This window comes from Poromitra crassiceps (assembly GCF_964638095.1).
Source record: "Poromitra crassiceps genome assembly, chromosome: 26".
In the NCBI taxonomy this organism is placed as follows: domain Eukaryota; kingdom Metazoa; phylum Chordata; class Actinopteri; order Beryciformes; family Melamphaidae; genus Poromitra; species Poromitra crassiceps.
Genome location: NC_139640.1, coordinates 15,295,410 through 15,318,006, shown reverse-complemented (window position 1 = coordinate 15,318,006; position 22,597 = coordinate 15,295,410). Strand labels below are relative to the sequence as shown.

Here is a 22,597-nt window from a genome sequence, read left to right as displayed (position 1 = left end):
GTGCTGTCGGCTACCCTTTGAAGGCAGGGACCTGTGTCTGTGTGACAGGCTGGGCAAGTGTTTGCTGCAGGCGCTGCACCAATAAAAACAAAAACACGTCAAACACGTCCTTGGCGGGGAAGGCCATTGCTGATAACACGTCAAAGACGTCATTGGCGGTGAATGAGTTAAGATACCACCGTTTTATTCTGAAGAATGAGAAACTTTGTTTTGCAATGCCAAAATAAAACTCTTGAATGATAATCTGTTACACGCTTATTATTCCTATTGCACAAATATGCAAAAACTGACCAAAGGTTTGTGAGCTCACTTTTGTTAATAATAATAATAACTGCTCTCAGTAGTGACTGAGAGCAGGTCTGAGAGCAGGTCACGTGGAGGCTGGGTTTACCCAGGCTAGGTCTATATAGCCAGAGTAAGGGGTCTTGTAAGGGGTCCTTGGCTGAAAAACATTTGAGAACCTCTGCTTTACATTTTACAGTGTGTGGACAACTAAGACAGGGAAATATGCGAACATTAACATGGATCAATCATGAATTATTCATGCATTATTATACTATTACCGCATTCAAGACAACTCAGAACTTGCGGGAAAAACGAGCTCCGACTTGTAAAAAATTAATTGAACGGTTGTCGAGGTCGGGATTACAGGTCGGAAAGTCAGATATCATTTCAGAGCTCCGGTTTGTCCGAGCTGACGTCATCAAAGTGTTTGTTGACGCAATTTGAGGTGTAATTATGCAATATGTATTTATATTTGGCTCTGATTATAGCATGTTCAATTCAACAGCTATTTTACATGACGGAACTCAGTCAAGGTGTTCCTGAGATAAGGAGCTAGAAAATGGCATTCGTGAGGTCAGAGTGACCTTGAACTTTGACCACCAAAATCTAATCAGTTCATCCTCGAGTCCAAGTGGACATTTGAGCCAAGTGTGATGAAATTCCGTCAAGGCGTTCCTGAGATATCGCGTTAACGGACAAAACCATAATGGTTTTGTCAAAAACAGTGTGAAGGCAACTATGTCGGAAGTCGGAAATTCGGAAACTTCTGACTTCCGAGTTGTCTTGAACTCAGTATATGTCCAACAATTTGTCACATTGACCAAATCATAATATCTTGTCCTGACTCATTGCTCCCCTCTGTCACCAGTCGCTCTCTGTGTTGTGGAAAATAGAGAGCCAAAGTCACACCCCCTTCTGGTTTAGGCATATGAACCAAGGGATTAATCCGCCATTTATTTTTTCCATAGACATTTCGTAAAATGCTTATAGAAAATAGTTTTACTGGGTCAAATCAAGCAATTCAGCTATAGTTAGAATCAGGAGAGACCATAGAACATTTCACTGTGACCTATACATATACATTTAGCTGAAGAAGACTCTGGTGGTGGTGTTGTAGATCGTGTTGGCGAGCTCTGCTGGTTCCTCCTCCCTGGCTGCTGCCATCACCTCCAGCACCTGACTGAGACACACACACACACACAGACACACACACAGACACACACACACACACACAATCATCATAAACTACTAACATAAACGGGCCTATAACAAACACGACTCACTGACAAACTTCTGCATCATATCATCAGGGTTACAGATCGGCTCTCGAGAAATGTGAAGAAGCTTGGACTCAGTGATCATCATAACACCAATACATAATCAATATCATAATCCATAACAATACAATACAATCTGCCATTATTTGAGAGAATATTGCAATTGTGATTCATTGAGGTTCATGAATCACAATTGCACGCCATCTGAAGAGTTTCTACCCCATGGCTGTGAGGCTGGCAAATAAGCCCCCTCCCCCCCCACTAACTCAGACTTCCAACCTCCCCCCACTCTGTCACACACACGCGCGCACGCACACACACACACATACAATACAACTCATGCATAAACCCAGAGCTCCGGCATTCCCAAAATTCCCGGCAGCGGTACTCCCGGCTTGTTCAGACGCTCCTACAGACACGATTGGCTGTGTCTGCGGGTGGGAAGCCGGTGAGGTATGAGTCCCGGCCGCTGCACTACCGCGTCCTCTGGTTGGTCGGGGGGGTGCCTGGGGGAGGGGAACTGGGGGGGAATAGCGTGATCCTCCCACGCGCTACATCCTGCCGGTGAAACTCCTCACTGGCAAGTGAAAAGAAGCGGCTGGCGACTGCACATGTATCGGAGGAAGCATGTGCTAGTCTACGGCTCTCCCCAGATCGACAGAGGGGGCGGTGCAACAACAAGCGGGACAACGAGGGGAATTGACCAAGTACAATTGGGGAGAAAATGGGAGAGAGCAAAAAACATGTAAGAAACAATCTGGAGTCCGTCAGCCATGTTATCTGTAGTCCGTCAGCCATGTTATCTGTAGTCCGTCAGCCATGTTATCTGTAGTCAGTCAACCATGTTATCTGTAGTCAGTCAACCATGTTATCTGTAGTCAGTCAGCCATGTTGAAGAGAAGAGTTCTGCTCACAGGATGTGACATGGCTCGTTCCTGTCCTTCAGACAGTGCCCCGCCTCCCATTTCTTCTTGGTGGGAAATGTAGTTTTAACGTGTCGGGATCCTGCGTGAGTGTTCTTCACCCCACACCACGGAGCATCTGCAGGGGACACACAAGTTCTATGGTCATTTCTCTTCTACTTTGATTCTGTCATTTAACCCATTGATACCTGATGCAGCATTTGCGTGTATATCCCTCATTTGTGTGTGTATCCCTTTAAGACCGCGTTAACGCGGTTACCGGTCTTAAAGGGATACACACACAAATGCTGCATCAGGTATCAATGGGTTAATAGCCATTTTTTTCAATGATTTTTTACATGGTAGAAAACTGTCTGAAACCAACCTGTTTCAATCATAAGTCTGTCCGTAGGAATAGACTTCATAGCTTCAATATTGGCCACTGTTTTCAAGGAGCTGGAAAAAGATACATGGACAACATTCATTTCAAGTCAACTTTGCTCGAGTCCCAAGCTTAAATATATATTACCAAGGCAAGGCAAGTCCAAGTCATTAATGTCAAGTCTCAAGTCTAAAGTCAGAACAAATCAAGAGTCCAGTATCAATTTAATATTAAATTCACAAGTTCAACAACATTCAGAAAGATCATAGGCGTAGACCTGCCTTCTGTGAGAGACATATATGTAAAAAGGTGCCGCAACAGAGCCCAGAAAATAATTGATGACCCCAGTCAACCAGGAAATGGTCTGATCACCTGACTTCCTTCGGGCAGACGCTTCCGGTGGGAGCGCTCCCCAGACAGGAAGGCTAAATATAGAGTTCGTACAAGCAGACTGGTGAACAACTTCTTCCCAGAGGCAGTACGGTTCTTAAATGAATAGATAGCACAATTGCACCTTTTTGTTTTAATCTGTTATTTTATCTTATTTTATTTTTTTTAGATCTGCTGCTATTACTGTACTATTTTATTATTTTATCCTTTTATTTTGTCTTATTTTTGCACTGTGCAAGCATGCCATTATGGCCTAACAGCACTTTATTACGTCGCCTTATAATTCTATTTTATACTTTTACCATGCACTGTGCCGACATGCTGAATGTATCCATGTCTACCATGTTTAGTGTCTGTCATGTGCTCTCTGTATTTGTGTTTCTCTTTTTCATACCACGATGGAGGTGTGGCTTGTGAACAAGAATTCCAATGCATTTTAATGTAAATTTCTATGCAAATGGCAAATAAACTGAACTTGAACTTGACTTTTCAGAAAAGCTCCAGGTTGACGTGAACCACTTTTTCCAGCCGAACAATCACAATGACGGAGACGCCGCCGTTTCCCATAGCAACAACAAATATGGAGGAAGTGAAAGTGGCGGTGGAGAAATAGGACGTTGTAATCACTCATCAGTGATTTGACGTTACTGTAAAGCCCAGTTTAGACCAAAGATTCACCACGAGACCAGTTGGAACTTGAGATGAGATGGACCAGTTTACACTGCTGCAACTTTCCCCTGCAACGTTCGAAAACGGTTTTGTCTCATTGTGAATCAACGGTGTAAACTAGGCTTAAAAAGGGATCCTAAAGGCAGTATGGATTATACCGGACATGTATCGGAAATATCTGGTAAGCCTTTGCTTGTTGCACAACACTGTATTGTTTGCTAGAAGAACTAACCAGCTGGTCAGCAGCTGCTAAGCTACCGCCAGGTGATGCTAGAAGAGCTAGCCAGCTGGTTACCGAGCTAGCAGCTGCTAAGCTAACATCAGGTGACGCTAGAAGAGCTAAACAGCTGGTTACTGAGCTAGCAGCTGCTAAGCTAACGTCAGGTGACAATATCATGATCCACTTTTTATTTCTGTATGGACATGCCCATCATCCATCTTAATGGTTGATTTATAAAGGGAGACCCCAATCATTCACCGAAGTTAAACAATTTCAACTCGAGCGAATTAAGCAAATATCGCGTAATTATGCGCCGCCCGGGGTCTGATCACACGTTTGCATTTGACGTTGCACGTAATCTCACCAGGCAAATGTGCAAAATGGCGTTTGGTGTGAACGGCCAGTAACTCATTCCATCTCCTAATTCTCTCACCATCCATTGATTCCGATATAAAGGTCCAGGTCTGTGAGGGCAGCAGCCTCCTCAGCACTGCCGTCAAACGAGTGAACCTGAGAGGGACGTTCAAGAAGCATATCCTCAAAACTTTTAAAGCCACTAAATGCGATATTCAGCCCCACTAGATGCCAGCAAACCACTATTATTCGTGCGTTCCTTTATCACAAAATAACTGGGATGTGGAGGCTAAATGACGTTGTGTTCCATTTGCAGAAAACTTGAGCTGGGAAGTTCACTGTTCATTGGTCAGATCCAGTCGCTAGCCAGGCTAGCCATTGTTAGCAATAACAGTTGATAACGAGGCATTTCGCGGCATTTTGCGCATACAAACACTGCAGCCTCATGTCCACACAGATAGAAGTTAGGCAGTGCTGTGTGTACAGCTGATTTAATGAGACACAAACAAGACAGAAGTGCTAAACAACATTACTACGATTGTAACTACTGTTGTTGCGCGGCGCAGCCATCTTGGATTTTTGAGGTCGGGGCCGCTGAGAATTCTACGAGTTTGGAATGGGAAATACCAGCTCTGATGACGTCACCGCCCAGCTCATGACCTTTGAAGTCGTAAGATTACCAGTTCCCAGTTATAAAGGAACGCACGATACATATCCAGCAAGACAGGCAAGTTATCGTTTTGAGCAGTTAAGGAAGCCACGCCCCTTCTGTGTTGTTTGTTTCCAGCCTGTCCAGACACAGACAGCAGACAGCTATAGAGAGAGCGATGCGAGTGCAGACGGTAGCGTGGGAAGCTGTGCCGATGTGTTTTATAGACTGTGTTTTACATCTAATGCTGTTGCTCTAGCGTGACATCTAGTGGGGGGGAAAACTTTCAACTTAAACCAGATCTTAAATTCAATATTTTTGAGTTTGACTTTTATTATACCCACTCACCACCCAGACCACACCCACACCCCACTCACCACTCCTCCAACACATCTGTCTCGGTTTCTCCTCATGATATCTGTCAAAGAAAAGACAGAAATATAAATGGTTTGCTTACATTGTCCTCTCGCTCATCACAAGCCTGGCTCAGTAAGAGTGGGTTTCCACTGCCAGACAGTACCTGCTCTACTTGCCACTGCTCTACCTGCCTTGTTTTGGTTTTCCACTGGGCAAGTACCGAACCGAGGGGTGCGCTGAGGCCAAACTTATTTTAGCACCGCCTCCATCGAGGTTCCAAGCGAGTTGAGGCGATACCAAAAGGTGACGTGAAAACACTGCAGGCTGCCGATTGGTCAGAGAGAATCATCTTGCACACGTATGCTAACAGAAGCTACCAGGGGTTAGCCTACCTTTTTGTGTGTCTAGGATTTCACCAAACTCTCCAGTTTTTCTTTTCAGCAGTCTTTTGTCTCGCTGCCTTCAGCCTCTTCTCAAATAAAAAATGTCTAAAGGTCTTTACACACCTAACTTAGCGTTTTCTAACTGAGTGAATCACTTGGTGTCGAGACATTATTGATTTGCCTCTGATCAGGTTTCTTGCGATTTGTGTCCTATGCGTCACTATGACGACCAGTTGGGGTGGACACATTAAAGACGCTATGCGTCACTATGACGACCAGTTGGGGGGTGGACACATTAAAGACGCTATGCGTCACTATGACGACCAGTTGGGGGGTGGACACATTAAAGACGTTCTATCTGCAGTGGAGAGCGAACAGATACCAAAGCAGAGCCAAGTACAGCAGAGCAAAGCAGGTACAGAAGAGCTGGTGCACAAGACCTACAGACAGACCTACAGACAGACCTACAGACAGACCTACAGACAGACCTACCCATGAAGTCCTGATGGGCGTTCCTGCAATGGAGGAACATGGGCAGCTTGGTCTCCTCTGCCAGCTCAAACTGCTTCTCAAAGTACCTGGCAACACATAATCGCACACATTCAACAATCACCCTAAGAATCATGCTGAAATATTTAATTCAGAAACCCCTCTGGAGCAGGTCTGGACTCGAACTCGACCGGACCTGGTCTTGGAATCAACTCGACTCAGCTGGTCTAGACTGAAGCTTTATATAAACATCTTGCCTATCTGTAGCACAGGCTGAACCCTTCAGGAGTGATTCAGAAACGTACTTGAGCTGAGTCTCTTTTGGGCAGAATTCCAACCGGTCAAAATCTGTAAAAGTGAGAAGAGACGAGACAGTTTCACCATACCACCTCCAATACATGCTGCTAGTAGTACTAGTACTAGTAATACTAGTATTATTATTATTATTAATAATAATAATATTAATATTAGTAATAATATTATTATTATCATTATTATGGTGGTGGTAGTATTAGTAGTAGTAGTGGTGGTGGTAGTAGCAGTGTTGGACAAGTTACTTTCAAAATGTAATATACTACATATTACTAGTTACTCTCATTTGAAAGTAATAAGTTACTTTACAATATTACTGTCTGTGTAGAGTAACTTGTTACTTATTACAGTACTTTTGCATTACTTTCACCAAAACAACAGCAGCAGCAGAATGACATCGCTGCCCCGGAACTGTCCCGAAAAATTATGTCAACCGCCTTGAAGTCAGTGTAAACAATCCAAAATTCAAAATGTTGTTCTTTTCCTTTGTTATTGTCATCTGTAGTGGTTATTTGCATAAAAGCAGACTGGAAATTTGATTAGGAAATGATTGTATCTTTATTTAAATATGCCTTGATGAATTTTTTTAAACTCAATTTGTAACTTGACAAAGTAACTGGTATAATATTACTGAAATCCTAAAAGTAATAAGTTATATTACTAAGTTACTGCTAAAAGTAATATATTACATGTAATATGTTACTTTTGTAATGAGTTACCCCCAACACTGGGTAGTAGTAGTAGTAGTAGTAGGACTGTAGCTCACATACCTAATCCACACTCCCCCACAGCCACCACCTTCCCTCTGTGATTGGCTGCCAGCTCTGTCAATCCAGAGAGGTAGGACTCTGCTCCCATCTGCTCAAACTCCCCGCAGCGTGTGGGGTGGCAACCCACAGTGCTGTGGAAATCATCTGCATGAGGAAGTTAAAGCATGGCTTTACCGCTAATCAACCTACTTTGTATCATTAATCAGCTCGGTAATATAAGCACCTTCTCTCTCTGTTTTCCTCATGGAGATCTCCCATTTCCTCATCTGGCAAAGCGCTCCGTTCTGACGCATTTTACGTCAAAACGGAGCTGCGGAAGTTCTGCCGGAGAGGCAGGCAGCAGCAGGACATTTTTTCTCTGTGAGGTAAACAGAGAGAGAAGGCAAACACTGCCCATGTGCTTATATTACCGAGATTATATATGATACAAAGTGGGTTGATTACCGGTTAAATTGTGGGGTGGTAGTAGACCACAGTGCTGTGTAAGACATCTGCACAGGGAGGTTAAGCTAAAGTCGAGGTGAACCCGTTCGTCACGTGCATATGAGTCCGTTTCAGACTGAAAACAAATTGAGAGGCAGACCATATACGGTGTCGATGATTTGATTTGACAATTCTGTCGACTGGCTTTGGCATCGGCCAATCCTGGCGTGTTCCACCCCCAAATCGGGTGGGATTCAGCGTGTTGTCGTGCTACGCGAGTGGGATCCGAGGAGTACCAGGCAGCCACCGGCTTCGTGCGGAGCGAGCGGACGATCCGATGCATGGGTGCTGCCCGCCCGCCTGGAATCTCCGAGAGACGACCCCTGACAGCCAAGGAGGCTGTCAGGCTCGGAGGCGCGCGCCATTATCGTTATAAATGTAAATAATATTCCTGGAATGTGTATTTTAACGAGCCTGTTACATTTCTTTGCATTCTTAGAGATTATAGTTTTTGTTTTTTGTTCATGTTTCTAACAATTGCCCAAGTTAGTAGTTAGTTTATGGGATAGGAATTCTGCCAGATGACAGGCACTAGGCGCCATTTTCTACTTCATTTGGAAGAGAAAATTATCCTGAAATGAAGATTTGATTGACAGCTGCATGTCGTGATATGATTGGTTGAAATGGGGTAGAAATTTGATAGTACTAGGTGACGTCAGCAAACTGTACATTACTGTTATCAATGAAATCTTGAAAAATGAACTTTTGATGTGAAAAAGTGTGAAAAACTAAAGAAATTCGATTTTTGTGATTTCTTTTGCATACATTATTAAATAGGTGCACTGCATACCCAGGTATTTGAACTAAAAGAAAAGAAACGTCATTTTTGGGTTCAGCTCGACTTTAAATATGGTTACGGTAGTTGTATTGTGTTTAGTGTTTTTACATTTGGAAAGACATATGCACTGTTTACTGCTTCTTTTGGTCTTGAATAGGACTCAATTTGCATTTTTTTTTTTTTTATCAAACTGTGCTTAGGATCCTTCCTAAGGATTTACTAAAAGAATGACTGACCTATCCAGTGACTGGGCACACACCTGTGTGCACTTTCCCTGTCTAATTAATAATCAGGCTTATTTATTCATTCATTTTGCTGTCTTTACCTCTGGTCTGAGCTAGTCTGAGGGCCTCCCTGCTGTCTTCCAGGCTTCCTCCCGTGATCAGAAACTGGAACAGAGCAGAGACATCACATTACTCACACTACAGAACGTAAACTAGAACGACCGCACCACGGATATATGCCTTCGCCAACAAGTGAGCAGTCGACATCCATGTCTGTCCAGACTTTGACATTTGAGCCAAATGTGAAGAAATTCCGTCAAGGTGTTACTGAGATATGGCGTTACCGAGTTTGAAAATGGAGTTCGCGAGGTCACAGTGACCTTGACCTTTGACCACCAAAATGTAATCAGTTCATCCTTGAGTCCAAGTGGACGTTTGAGGCAAATTAGATGAAATTCCGTCTAGGCGTTCCTGAGATATCACGTTAACGAGCATGAAACAAGTGGTTGTGATGTCACAGTGACCTTGAACTTTGACCACATCTTAATACTTAATACAACAGTGCATCTTTGCACAAAGCTCTCAGGTTTAAGGTAGCCTACCTCGGTTTAAGGTAGATTTAGAACAGATTAAACAAAATTGCGATTAATTTGCGATTAACTATGGACAATCATGCGATTAATCGCGATTAATTTAATCAATTGACAGCCCTAGTTGTATCACATCTAAAGGATATACACACATGGCTGGCTTACCTTCTGGACCCCGGCCCCGAGGGCTCTGTCGATCACCTGATCAAAGTCATCTGTGGCAAAGAACAAATAGAGCCGTTACATTACCAGTCCCCCGAGGATTTTTTATTCATTTATTTTTAGATTTTTAGATTGTTGCGATAAAGATGCTTGATTTTGCAATGGCTTTTCTCAAAAACTGCAATGCCGTTTTCAACGTTTTTTTGTGATTATTTTTGCTGTAAAATTGGGGAAACTTGCAAAAATTGCAAGTTGGGGGGGGATACTTTTTTTGTAACTACATACTACTACTAGTGGCATTTTCCCAAAACTAAAATTGCGGGAGCAACAACTGGCAAAAATTTCAAGTTGAGGACACTTTTTTGCCATTTTTGCGGGAGAAATCTCAGGAGTATTGAAAAAGTGCAAGCCCCCGCAAATATTGCAGAGATTGGTTGAATTTGCATTAATTATATCGATCGCAAAATCGCAATTTCCTGGAGGGACTGGATTATAGCTGTCCCAGACAAACTCTGCAGACAGACAGACAGACTCTACAGACAGTCAGACAGACTCTGCAGACAGACAGACTGCAGACAGACAGACAGTCAGACTCAGACTGACAGAAATACAGGCAGACAGAGACAAACTCTGCAGACAGACAGTCAGTCAGACAGACAGACATGTTTTTGTTTTTACCGTCATGTTTCTGCTTCCCTCTGTAAAGGCCTCTGAACATGGGGTCTGTCAGATTCACACCAATATCTGCAGAGAGAGGGGTCACCTTCATCACTACATCCTCACCTGCTCCTCAACCTGTGTAGGCCAGGGTTAGGGGTTTGATTCCCACCACAATTATGACTTCTCACTTGAATGCTAAGCACAGTAGATCTACTGCATGTCTAGAGCTGCAACAATTAATTTACATAACATAAATAAATAAACATCAACTTGAAACTATGATTCAACTACCAGACACAGCATATAATAGTATAGCCTATGTTTATAAAAAAAATAAAAAAAAATAAAAACAATCTCTGGACATATGAATCGATATCAAAGGATTAAAATAAAAATCGATTCAAAATCGGAGAATCACATTTTTTTTAACCCAGCCCTACTGATGGAGTGCAGTCCCGAATTTCATGCAATTCGGCATAGCTCCACCTACTGGCAAAACACAAAGTGGTTTATCTCGAGAACCATTCTAGTTATTATTTTAAGTGAACAGAATCTGCTGGTGAAAATGACGAACAGATATGTAATAACGTTTGTTAGCTCACTGCTATAAACCGTGTGAGTGCACAGGTTGCAACGTTCGATCGCTTCTGCTGGCTGCTGTGTTGTCATTTCTTCCACCCACAGCTGCATGACTGCTAGCCCCCATGCTGTCAATGCCCCCATGCCTGCTAGCTAGCTATGCACCATAACAGCTGCAGGAGGACTGTCAGAAAGCTAGCTGAGTTGACTAAACGTGCAGTTTATTGTTTACAGAGACAGAGGCGTCTTACCAATGAACCTGTGCTGGGCCACAGACACACACGCTGCCCTCATCGGTCCCATAATAACCAGCGTTGCCAGATCTCTCAAGAGAAACACGCAAACAGGTCTATGGAAACAAACACAAGCCCAAAGTTCTTCTTCTTCTTCTTCTTCTTCTTCTTCTTCTTCTATGGATTTGATTGGCGGTTGGCAACCAGCTTAGAGGTGCATTACCGCCACCTTCCGGACTGGAGTGTGGAATGTTGGCAACAGTGCTAGAATACCGTAATTATTATAGTAGCCCAGATGGAAATCATCACATTACCGAAATATTTACTCTCGCGGTGGTCATAGGCTATTTACATCATGTCCAGCAGCACAATTGAGCAGCATAGCACATTATATACAATTATAACGTGGCCAAAAGATAAACTAAATGGTACGAAATATGTTTGCGCGTTTTGTAACGTTAGTGGTCAAAGCTCCCAGAATCCTCCTCGGCTGGCTGCCACGTGACAGAAGGACAGGGGAAGGAGAAGATGGCGACTGCCTATCTGACTCACCAGCAGAAGGTGCTGCGGCTCTACAAGAAGTCCCTGAGGCACCTGGAGTCCTGGTGCATCTTCAGGTCAGTCAACACAACACGGCCTGTTCAAATCACATCTAGCAGGCGTGTCACCTGTCTGCCTGGGCTAGCAGTTAGCGTTCAATGCTAACTGTGCTGCCGCCTGGGCTAGCAGCTAAATGCTAACCGGGTCACTGATGGAGACTTTCTGGATAACAACACTCAGTCACAATGAGGCCATTTACACCTGGCGTTAACATGTGTTTTCTGTGATCAGATTGCAATCAGATTGTGTTTCATCACTTGAAAGTACAGGTGTAAACACCCCAAAACACATTGAAGAAGGATTGCAATCTGATCGGCCAAACCACCTCTGGAGGTGGTCAGGGATGCATTGTGTAAATGCAATGTGTCCTCTCAATCTGGATACAGCAAGTGTATGCGGATTGAGAGGACAACCCTTTCTGCAATCTGATTGCAATCTGATTGCAATCAGATTGCAGAAAATGCATGTTAACGCCAGGTGTAAATGGAATCAGGCTGAAGTGATAAAATACAATCTGATTGCAATCTGATGGCAGAAAACACATGTTAACGCCAGGTGTAAATGGCCTCACAGTCACTATGGTGCTAGCTAGAGATAGATAACCCATCGACTCCTGTCAAACTGTCGTGGACTCGTCGCACATGGCCATGGGCTGCTTAACATGGACACAGTCTAGTTTGCCTGGACAATCAAGTCAACTGACACTAGTTGACTCGGTCTCAATATGAAAAGTCGTTTTATCAGATTTATAAACGTAGCGTTACACTACTTTAAAGAGGATACATTGCAGTTCTAATGTTACATGCTGCTGTGGCCTGGTTTAGTGTTAAGGGCAGTTTAAATGTTACAGCGATGCGTGATGGTCATTAAGGTACTGTTGTGTATGCATAACACACTCTTAACTAACTTTTGTAGAGCCCTTCAAACGTAAACAAACCCTTTTCGTTTTTACATCTTAAAGTCATATTCTTGAAGAGTAGCTGGGCAATGTGTTATTTTAATTGTTATTGCACAATAACTCAAAACACAAGCCTGTTTCGCTCCAATGACTGGATTAAGTGTTCATCAGAGTGATGGCCTGTGGGTAGAAACTGTTCTCATGCCTGGTTGTTTTGGTGTACGGCAGCCTATAGCGCCTACCAGAGGGGAGGAGTTCGAACAGTTCATGTCCAGGGTGAGATGGATCCGTGATGATTTCTCTTGCCCATTTTTTTATTTACTCTGGAGGAGTCCTGGATGGAAGGTAGGTTTGCCTCAATGATTTTTTTCTGCATTCCTGAGTCCTGAACATCCGTAGCAGTCTGTGCTTGTTTGGTGGCAGACCTGAACCAGAGTTGCAGAGGACAGACTGGATGATGGTGGTGTAGACCTGGAACAGGCAGTTTGGACTTCTTGAGCTGGCATAGTACATCCTCTGCTGTGCCTTTTTGATCATTGTGACTACATTGGACTCCCACTTTAGGTTCTGGGAGATTGTGGAGCCCAGCAACTTGTAGGCTTCCGCTGTAGACACAGTGCTGCCGAGTACTGTATGCTGAGGGGGGGTAGTGGTGGGGGGCTCCTCCTGATCGATTGTTTGGTCTATAAAATGTCAGAAAATGATGAAAAATGTGGATCAGTGCTGCCCAAAGCCCAAGATGATGTCCTCAAGTGTCTTGTTTTGTCCACAACACAAAGATATTCAGTTGACTGTCATAGAGGAATAAAGAAAATAATCACAAGCTGGACTCAGTAATGTTGTGTTTTGTGTTAGTCTGAGACTCACTCATGAAGTGGAGATTGACCAGATTAATCGTCAATGAAAATAATCATTATTTTCAGCCCTAGTAGCAATGTCATTGGCTGCTAGAATGTAAACCAATTAAAGTCTAAATAATATAATTTAATTGGAGAAATTGTGATGGCGTCTCATGTGTGGAGCTAATATATCACCATTCATTCATTCATTCCGATATGTATTTATTTTTGGTGATCAAATTTTTATAAAATTTTGTCAAATGAAGATCATAACAGTGGTACCATAAATAGTACAAGGAGTCATATGCATACAAACAGCAATTGACGGACTATATTCATATCACCATTGCCTTGCAAAGAAAAGAAAAAAATGTTATAAAGGAGTGAAAAGAAAAAAAACATGAGGGAAGCAGACAAACAAAACAATAAAAAGAAAAGTACAAGTACACTAAAAATATGGACACTAGAAATGTGTATACAGTATGTGTAGATCTTATATCCTATCAGAGTGACACCTTAGATCTGAACAAGAGAGTCACGCCCGCTCTGGAGCTCGCACATGGAGCTCCAGGCTGCCTCAGGGGCTCGACTCTGCTGCATCCCCAGGTTGGATGCACGGTGTCGGGCAGGCAGCAGTCCATCACGCCCGCTCTGGAGCTCGCACATGGAGCTCCAGGCTGCCTCAGGGGCTCTTGCATGGCTTAATCTTTGAGACAAGCATATGCTACTGGCAGGATCAACCAGGTAGCCTCTGTGGAGGGTCTGCCCGTGCAGAGCCCTGGCTGCAGTGCCCCGCCGTGGGCCTCCCCCGGGGGGGAGGGCGGCGGGTTTGAGAGAGAACCAATAAGGATGTGTTAGGGAAAATTCAGATGAAATGCCTTGTTGATGCACCAATTAATGAGTTGCTCGTTTGTAATGAATAAAGATTTGTTTATTCCAATTCTCAAAAACTCTGCAGAGTGTCACAACCTCCAAGTGTTGTGCCCCGAACATAAACATTACATCTCAGTTATACCCAGCCACCCCCCTGGCACAGATGAGGTGGCCGGTTCAATCCCACGGGATATTTCCCATGAAGACAAAATAAAAGCCTGGTTCTTACAACAAACTGAAACAGAAAATCCTCTCTACACCAGGAAGACAAAATAACACGTTATCCACTGTTCTCCAGCTGGGTTCCCCTCCTAAACATAACAAACTGCTTCCCAGCCCATAAAGTTAAATAGCTTAAATTTATCCATGCATGTTAATTAGCTCATAACTAAACAGAGTCTACATTATTCAACAATCTAACAATAAGCAGTCAATCAATTATTTTACCCTCACAGATGTCCCAGGCCTCTACAGTTGATGCCCGCGCTTTATGAGTTACAGCTAACGATCTTGTATTATTGTACAATGTATTATTGACACACATTTGTTTTTGCTATATATTGAATGTGGTTATAATTGATATGGTCCTATCTCTCACTGCTTTGCTGTGGCTCTGGTTTTGGTGTTTACAGGGACAAGTACCGGTTCTATGCCGTCACGCTGCGCGCTCGCTTCGATGACAGCAAGACTGAGAAGGACCTGGTGAAGGCCACCATGCTGCTGAAGGCTGGGGAGGAGGAGTTCTGGGCCAACCAGCACCCACAGCCCTACATCTTCCCCGACTCCCCAGGAGGAACGTCCTATGAGCGATACGAGTGCTACAAGGTAACACAGATAGGGCTTTCACACCGGCAGGGCTCCGTGCCGGTTCCGGTTCCCGAACCCAAATTTGAACCGGCCGGCGCGGTCAGACCGAAAAGATAATTGGTTCGGAACCTGAAAAGTTGGTTCTCAGCGGAACCAAAAAAGAGTTGGTTTTTTTCTTGGGAACCGTGACATCATCAGTGGGCGTGTCTTATTCTAGGCTGTGAAAACGAGCAGGAAGGAGAAGAAGGCACTGACAACATGGAGAAAAATAATTTACAGTGGTCTGCTGAGGAAACCAAATGTTTAGTGGCGATTTGGCCATCTACCGAATCTCAAGAAAAGCTAGAAAGCAGTACAAGAAAGAGCAAATCGTATGCCAAACTTGCGGAAGAGATGGCCAAGGCTGGGTTCACTCGAACGCCAGACCAAATAATGAATAAACTTAAAAAACTGAAGAAGGACTACCGAATAATGTCCTCCCACTTTGGTTCCGCTTAAACTGGTGTGAACACAGGCTGGTTCGCCAGAAAGCACCAAGGCTCTGAAATGTAATGAAGTGTAAACGTAAGAAATCAAATAAAAGTATAATTGTATTTCTACTGGCTGTTTCTGTGCAAAGCTAACAGAAACTCATATCATATTGGACTATTCAACTGAAAAGATCCCCTCTAAACATGTTTTAAGATGTATAAAGGCTATACTTTGATTCATAATTTGTGTGATATGGTTTCTTCACAAAGAAGGTGCACATAATGCGTGAAAGCTGGGAGAGTGCGATACGAGAGAGACAAAGAACATTACATCATTTTTGTCTGTCGTGCAGTAACCCATTGATACCTGATGCAGCATTTGCATGTATATCCCTAATTTGTGTGTGTATCCCTTTAAGACCACGAACCGCGTTAACGCGGTTCGCGGTCCTAAAGGGATACACACACAAATGCTGCATCAGGTATCAATGGGTTAAAACTCAAGTAACTCGCCTGTTTTGAAAATGTAAGGAGTAGAAAGTACAGATATTTGTGTTAAAATGTAGGGAGTAAAAGTAAAAAAAGTTATAAATAAATACTCCGTAACGTACAGATGCCTCAAAATCCTACTTACAGGGATACGCCAACATTTTGAGAGTTTAGGCCATTTTTTTTTATTTTTTTATTTTTTTATTTTATGATTTATGATATCCTAGTTAATCTAGTTGATCTATCCACCAGGACCTTGAGTTCATATTTCATTCCCTCTCATGTTTCATGTTTTGGAATGACAATAAATATCCTTGAACCTTGAACTTGAACCTTGATTTGCCATATTGCCTATATTAAAACTAGAACGTACATGGCTTAATTTTCAATCTGCGTGCCGTACAAACTGTGTTTGTACTGCAGTACTACAGAGCGATCACCAGGGGTGAAAGTGGATAGAAATTCTTGCTGGTACGACTACGCCAACCTTCATCTCCGTCATTGTTCTCCTCTCGCCCCAGCTTCATGCGTCCCTGAACACACGCATATCTTTTTAACACCTGTACGTACGGTGTAGAAAGAAATTAGAAACACGTGACATCATGTAGTCTATATAGCAAAGGATTGATTTAAATGGTGCAAGTTAGTAGCCTACTTAATTAACCTGTATACAGTGTGGCATATTCTAGTATACAGTGTGTATACAGTATTACATATTACATATTATTATATTATATATAATATATATATAATATATAATAATATATATAATAATATAATAATATATATAATAATATAATATATAATAATAATATATAAAATATAATAATAATATATAATAATAATAATATAATATAATAATAATAATATATAATATAATATATTATATATATATATTATATATTATATTATATATATATATTATATATTATAATACATGTATTATAATATTATATATTATTATTATATTACATATTCTAGTATACAGTATTCTAGTATACAGCATATTCTAGTATACAGTGTGGCACAATTGTGCTTGTGCTTTCAGTAAAAGATGAATTATGCAAAGGACAAATAATATGAAAATGAATAAGCAAGAATATGAAAATGGATTAAAAAAGGCACATTTTAAAAGCATTCTTTTCTTCTAGAAGCCGTCTGCAATGTGAATATGTACAGTAACCTAAGTAAATGACTGAGAATGACTGCTTGGATGCTTTTGTGTCTCTGTCAGGTCCCAGAGTGGGTGCTGGACCACTGGCACCCTGAGCAGAAGGCCATGTACCCTGACTAGGGCTGCACGATTAATCATATTTTCATCGTCATCGCGATATGAAAATGCGCGATGAACACATTGCAAAAGTCACGTGTTATCGATTTTATTTTTATTTTTTTACAGTGCACCTGAACGCAACATGCAAGATATCGGCTGAATAAGTGTCCAAATGTTCATGTCATTCTGGCCAATACTCCACTTCTGTTATAACATTTCAGTCTGGAATATGGAATATCTTTCAATAATCGTTATGACTAAAGGCTAAAAGTAATCTCATGTGTAAGAAATGACTGTTCTACATTGAAGTAAAAATGTAAATAATTAACTTGTTGGTTTTGGATTTTTCTTTGCTTCAAGAGTGCATTTTTGTTTGTATGACCCTCAACACAGGCTTTGAGAATCCCGTGCCACTTACTGATACGTATGCTTAAATTAACACACTCCTATTGCAAAATGAATTTAGGCCCTCACTGTAATACTTCAGAAGTTGAATTTGAAGTTCAGCATTAATACATTTGTCATTTTTTGTCTTAGATTTACCTTTGTGTGTTATTGCAATATAAAACTACATAATTGAGAATCGATTCTAGATTCTGGAATCGAGAATCGTTGGAATCGAGAATCGATTCTGGAATCGGATCGTGACCCCAGGAATCGGAATCGGATCGTGGCTTAGCCGGATCGGAGCACCCCTACCCATTAATATTTTTGTTTATAGCATTTTTTTATTTATCGCAGGTCATATCGTCATCGCAAAATTGAACAGTGTTATCGCATATCGCAGCTTTTCCTCATATCGTGCAGCCCTAACCCTGATTACTGTCTCTGTCTCCCCTCTGTCAGGTCCCAGAGTGGGTGCTGGATCACTGGCACCCTGACGAGAAGGCCATGTACCCTGACTACTTCTCCAAGAGGGAGCAGTGGAAGAGACTGAGGGAGCAGAGCTGGGACAGAGAGGTTGGCTGCACACCGTCTCTGTCTGTCTTGTCCGTCAACGTGGCCATAAAACATTCGATTCTTTCCCCCTCCGTTGTTATTTTTGGTTTTTGCTCCCAAGCTAAATGTTTTATGGTCACTCACGATACAGTCGGTGACGGGTCGGTTTTGTTCCAGCCTTAAAACTCGTTATATAAGATTTTTTCGAAATGTCTATGGAGAAAATGAACGGGGAAGCACATATTAACTCAGTCTGTAAATCTCATGTAAATCCAACGTAAATTCATATTTATCATCCACAGAACACTTCACCACTCATGTACATATTGTATATATTTACTCGATTTGATTGCACTTGCAACTTTGTGATTGTCTTTAGTTATCTTCCTACTTCTTATCTCTGTATATTGATGTGATGATCGCTATGCTGCATACAGGCACTAAGACAAATTCCTCGTATGTAACTTGCATACTGTGGCAATAATAAAAGTGATTCTGATTCTGAAACAAATACACGCCCGGGCTATTCATTTAAGTTTTACGGTGAATCGTTTTCCAGTGAATCATGTGCTGCAGTATCCTGTAAGCAGACAGTAGTAAATGACACAGCTTTTTCTCTCCGTAACCCCCTCCCCAGGTGGCCCAGCTGCAGGCAGAGACCCCGGCCGGCGGGCCCAGGACGGAGGCTCTGCCCCCGGCCCGTGCCGAGGGCGATCTCCCCCCCCTGTGGTGGCAGTACGTCACCCGGCCCCGGGAGCGCCCCACATAAACACCACCACCGCCGCCCATCATCTCTATATAAGGTGACTGGATCCTTATATGGCGGCAGGTGTGATTTGACCATCTGGGGAAACAGTCACAACAACAATGGCCGTCTATCTGTATAGAACTATAGTGTTATGGGAGTTGTAGTTTTTTCTTTTCTTTGGACAGGTCTTGTAGAAAACAACCTGCCGAGTTCGCGGAGATGCTGTATGAGAACACTTGTTCCAATAAATTAATATACGATGAAAATATTCTGATTGGTGTAAAGTATGTTTCATTTATTCATACTGTTTGACGTGTGATCTTTGGATCACAGCACACTCTGTCACAGAACATCATCTGATATAATAGTGGTATTTGTGTATTTTTCGGAAAACCTTGGAATCATTTAATAGAAATATGCTGAGGAAAAAAAAATCATCATGAAAACTGGCTTAGAGTTCCTGGGCCAAAGTTCTGCTATGAAAAAGAAATGCTTAGTTCAGTGATTCCCAAAATGTGGGCCACAGCCCCCACTGGTGGGCTGTGGAGGTATTGCAGGTGGGCTGCAAGTGGTCTGCCAACACTCGCGGCAAAACAAATGGCTGTGGCAGACTCATTTCTAAGTCTACAGACAACAGAAGATACTGGTATATGAAACTAGAAGAAGATCTAAGGCATCCGTTGGTAACAACCATGTCATGCTCTCTTGTTGGGAAGGGGTTATCTGGGTACCCACCAGTCTCCCCTTTATACATCAAGTTAAGTAGCATTTTTCACAGCCTAAATAGCTTGTGGATTGATTTCTTTCTGGTGTTGCTCATCACCGTTAGTTTCAACAAATGTGTTATGCAAATACCAGTGTTGGGGGTAACTCATTACAAAAGTAACATATTACATGTAATATATTACTTTTAGCAGTAACTTATTAATATAACTTATTACTTTTAGGATTTCAGTAATATTATACCAGTTACTTTGTCAAGTAACTCAAGTTACAAATTGAGTTAAAACATTTTTAATCAAGGCATATTTAAATAAAGATACAATCATTTCCTAATCAAATAACCACTATAGATGACAATAACAAAGGAGAAGAACAACATTTAGAATTTTGGATTGTTTACACTGACTTCAAGGCGGTTGACATAATTTTTCGGGATGGTTCCGGGGCGGCGATGTCATTCTGCTGCTGCTGTTGTTTTGGTGAAAGTAATGCAAAAGTAGTGTAATAAGTAACAAGTTACTCTACACAGACAGTAATATTGTAAAGTAACTTATTACTTTCAAATGAGAGTAACTAGTAATATGTAGTATATTACATTTTGAAAGTAACTTGCCCAACACTGGCAAATACATCTGGGCCCAGTTGCACAAAGCACCTTAGGTTAAGATTTCCCTTAGGGTCAGAGTTAAAGTGTCCCTAAAATAGAATCGGCTGCACAAAACAGCCTTACATCTTGTGCTTAGGTTTTCCTTAAAATGTTTAACCTTATGGAGAAGATTTAAAGGTGTTTTGTGCAGCCGATTCTATTTTATGGACACCTTAAAGGAACACTCCGCCCATTTTCAACCAGCTTTGTATCATTAGAACATCAGTAGTATATCAGAAAACTGTAAACGGTTTTGAAGTCTGTCATTTAATTTGACAGTTATTGAGTGTTAAAGTGTGGACCAGTGACATCACTGGTCCACACTAACTCAAATTAATAACTCATTAACTCAAATCAACTCTCAATAACTGTCAAACTAGATGAATGATGAATAGTTTGACAGTTATTGAGAGTTGATTTGAGTTAATGAGTTATTAATTTGAGTTAGTGTGGACCAGTGATGTCACTGGTCCACACTTTAACACTCAATAACTGTCAAATTAAATGACAGACTTCAAAACAGTTTACAGTTTTCTGATATACTACTGATGTTCTAATGATACAAAGCTGGTTGAAAATGGGCAGAGTGTTCCTTTAACTCTGACCCTAAGGGAAATCTTAACCTAAGGTGCTTTGTGCAACTGGGCCCTGATGACTAAGGGGGAGAAAATGTTGGCAATCTGGCTTTTGGGTATATTGCCTCAATTTCTGTATGTGGTCGGATTACTAATTTGCTGTATGTCCAAGTTCACATTCTCTGTTAATGACATAAAAAATTGTATAGGGGAATAATACATCATCTTAGTCTGGTGTGTTGATCAGAGTTGTTGGTTCAAGGGTTGGGTGGGCCCGGGAAGATTTTCACATTTCAAAGTGGGGCCACGGCATTCTTAAATTTGGGAAGTTGCATGTCCCGTTCCGGAAACTTGAATGAGTCTGATTCAAAGTTGGATTTATTACTCATAGCATAGGCTTGTTTATTCCCATTCACCCCATCTGCTGCATCCCAGCTGAATTATCATCTAGATAAGATGCAAAAGGATGCAGAGAGAAAAATTAAAAGATAGAATTGGGTGATTATTATGGGATTCATTCAGACATCTAGTCCTTACACACACATATTTTTTTGACTACAAATTGATATTAGGGCGTATTACTTTATTGAATATCATTTTAATCTGTCCCAATAGCAGTGATAATAATTGTAGGTTCCTGAAATATTTCTGCCATACAAAGAGGGGTTATGTTTTTTCAGTGTTTATTCATGCTGGGGGAGAAAAGATCAGTCAGATCAGTCTTCACTTAAACTTCTCAGTCAATGTATGACTGTGTTAGTGGAAATGGCAGTAGCCAATGGTAGTAACTGATTGATCAGCCGGTACAAACCGCCCAGTAACTGCCAACAGTGTATTTTTCTTCTGAAGACAAAAGTCTGAAAATTAATTCGATATTTTCCCCTTTTTGGTAGAGACCCAAGTGTGTTTGTGGCCACTCTGCGCTGTACCCCGGCTCACCACTAGATAGCAGTGTAATCCTACTATTGCATCTAATGACAAGCAAGACCTGTACTAATGTGGATGAGGCCCTTTCTCATACAGATATCACTGGTCTGTCATATGAGGACCAGGACTATTCTCATACAGATATCACAGGTCTGTCATAGGTTGAGGCCACGTCTCGTCATAGATGCTGGTTTAGCTGGCTCAGCCTGGCTGGGGGCGTGGTCAGGGTGGGGTAAAAACCCCCGTTCTATCTATTCAGCAAAGTTAGAATTTAGCTGATAGCCCAGCCCAGGCAGACACGATCGGGGATTTAACCACCGCAGTAAACGCACATCTGAGCAGACGTCTTGTGTTCTGCTCTAGAACCCCCAAACCTGTAGGTTAGAGCCGCAGCACCGTCTTTTGGTGAGTCAGCCCATGAGATATATCGGCGGTTTTCCCCCACTCGCGCGCCAGCCGTTTAACATTTTGTGGGCGTTCCCAGACATGCGGACTGTCTCTATATGAGGACCAGGACTATTCTAATACAGATATCACAGGTCTGTCATATGAGGACCAGGACTATTCTCATACAGATATCACTGGTCTGTCATATCCTCATATGACCAGGACTACATTTCTGAACCATAGGCTTGAAATAAT

General features: G+C 42.0%; 2 protein-coding genes across 2 annotated transcripts; one reads left to right on the top strand and one right to left on the bottom strand.

Annotated features, from left to right (window-relative positions):
• Positions 1-1,368: 1,368 nt before the first annotated feature.
• Positions 1,369-11,230, bottom strand: LOC310798644 (deoxyribonuclease TATDN1-like; the record flags this gene model as incomplete). The annotated part of the gene is made up of 12 exons (XM_083661187.1): positions 11,167-11,230; positions 10,355-10,420; positions 9,680-9,729; positions 9,026-9,089; positions 7,440-7,583; positions 6,663-6,705; positions 6,361-6,446; positions 5,506-5,546; positions 4,559-4,635; positions 2,850-2,920; positions 2,477-2,603; positions 1,369-1,465 (listed from the first exon to the last, which is right to left on the bottom strand). Exons 1-12 carry the CDS (start codon positions 11,216-11,218, stop codon positions 1,369-1,371), a joined length of 918 nt encoding a protein of 305 aa, XP_083517313.1. The 5' UTR covers positions 11,219-11,230.
• A 429-nt stretch (positions 11,231-11,659) lies between these two features.
• On the top strand, positions 11,660-19,345 carry LOC310798632 (NADH dehydrogenase [ubiquinone] 1 beta subcomplex subunit 9-like). The gene is made up of 4 exons (XM_083661174.1): positions 11,660-11,765; positions 14,991-15,183; positions 18,244-18,357; positions 18,974-19,345. Exons 1-4 carry the CDS (start codon positions 11,677-11,679, stop codon positions 19,103-19,105), a joined length of 528 nt encoding a protein of 175 aa, XP_083517300.1. The 5' UTR covers positions 11,660-11,676; the 3' UTR covers positions 19,106-19,345.
• Positions 19,346-22,597: the final 3,252 nt, after the last annotated feature.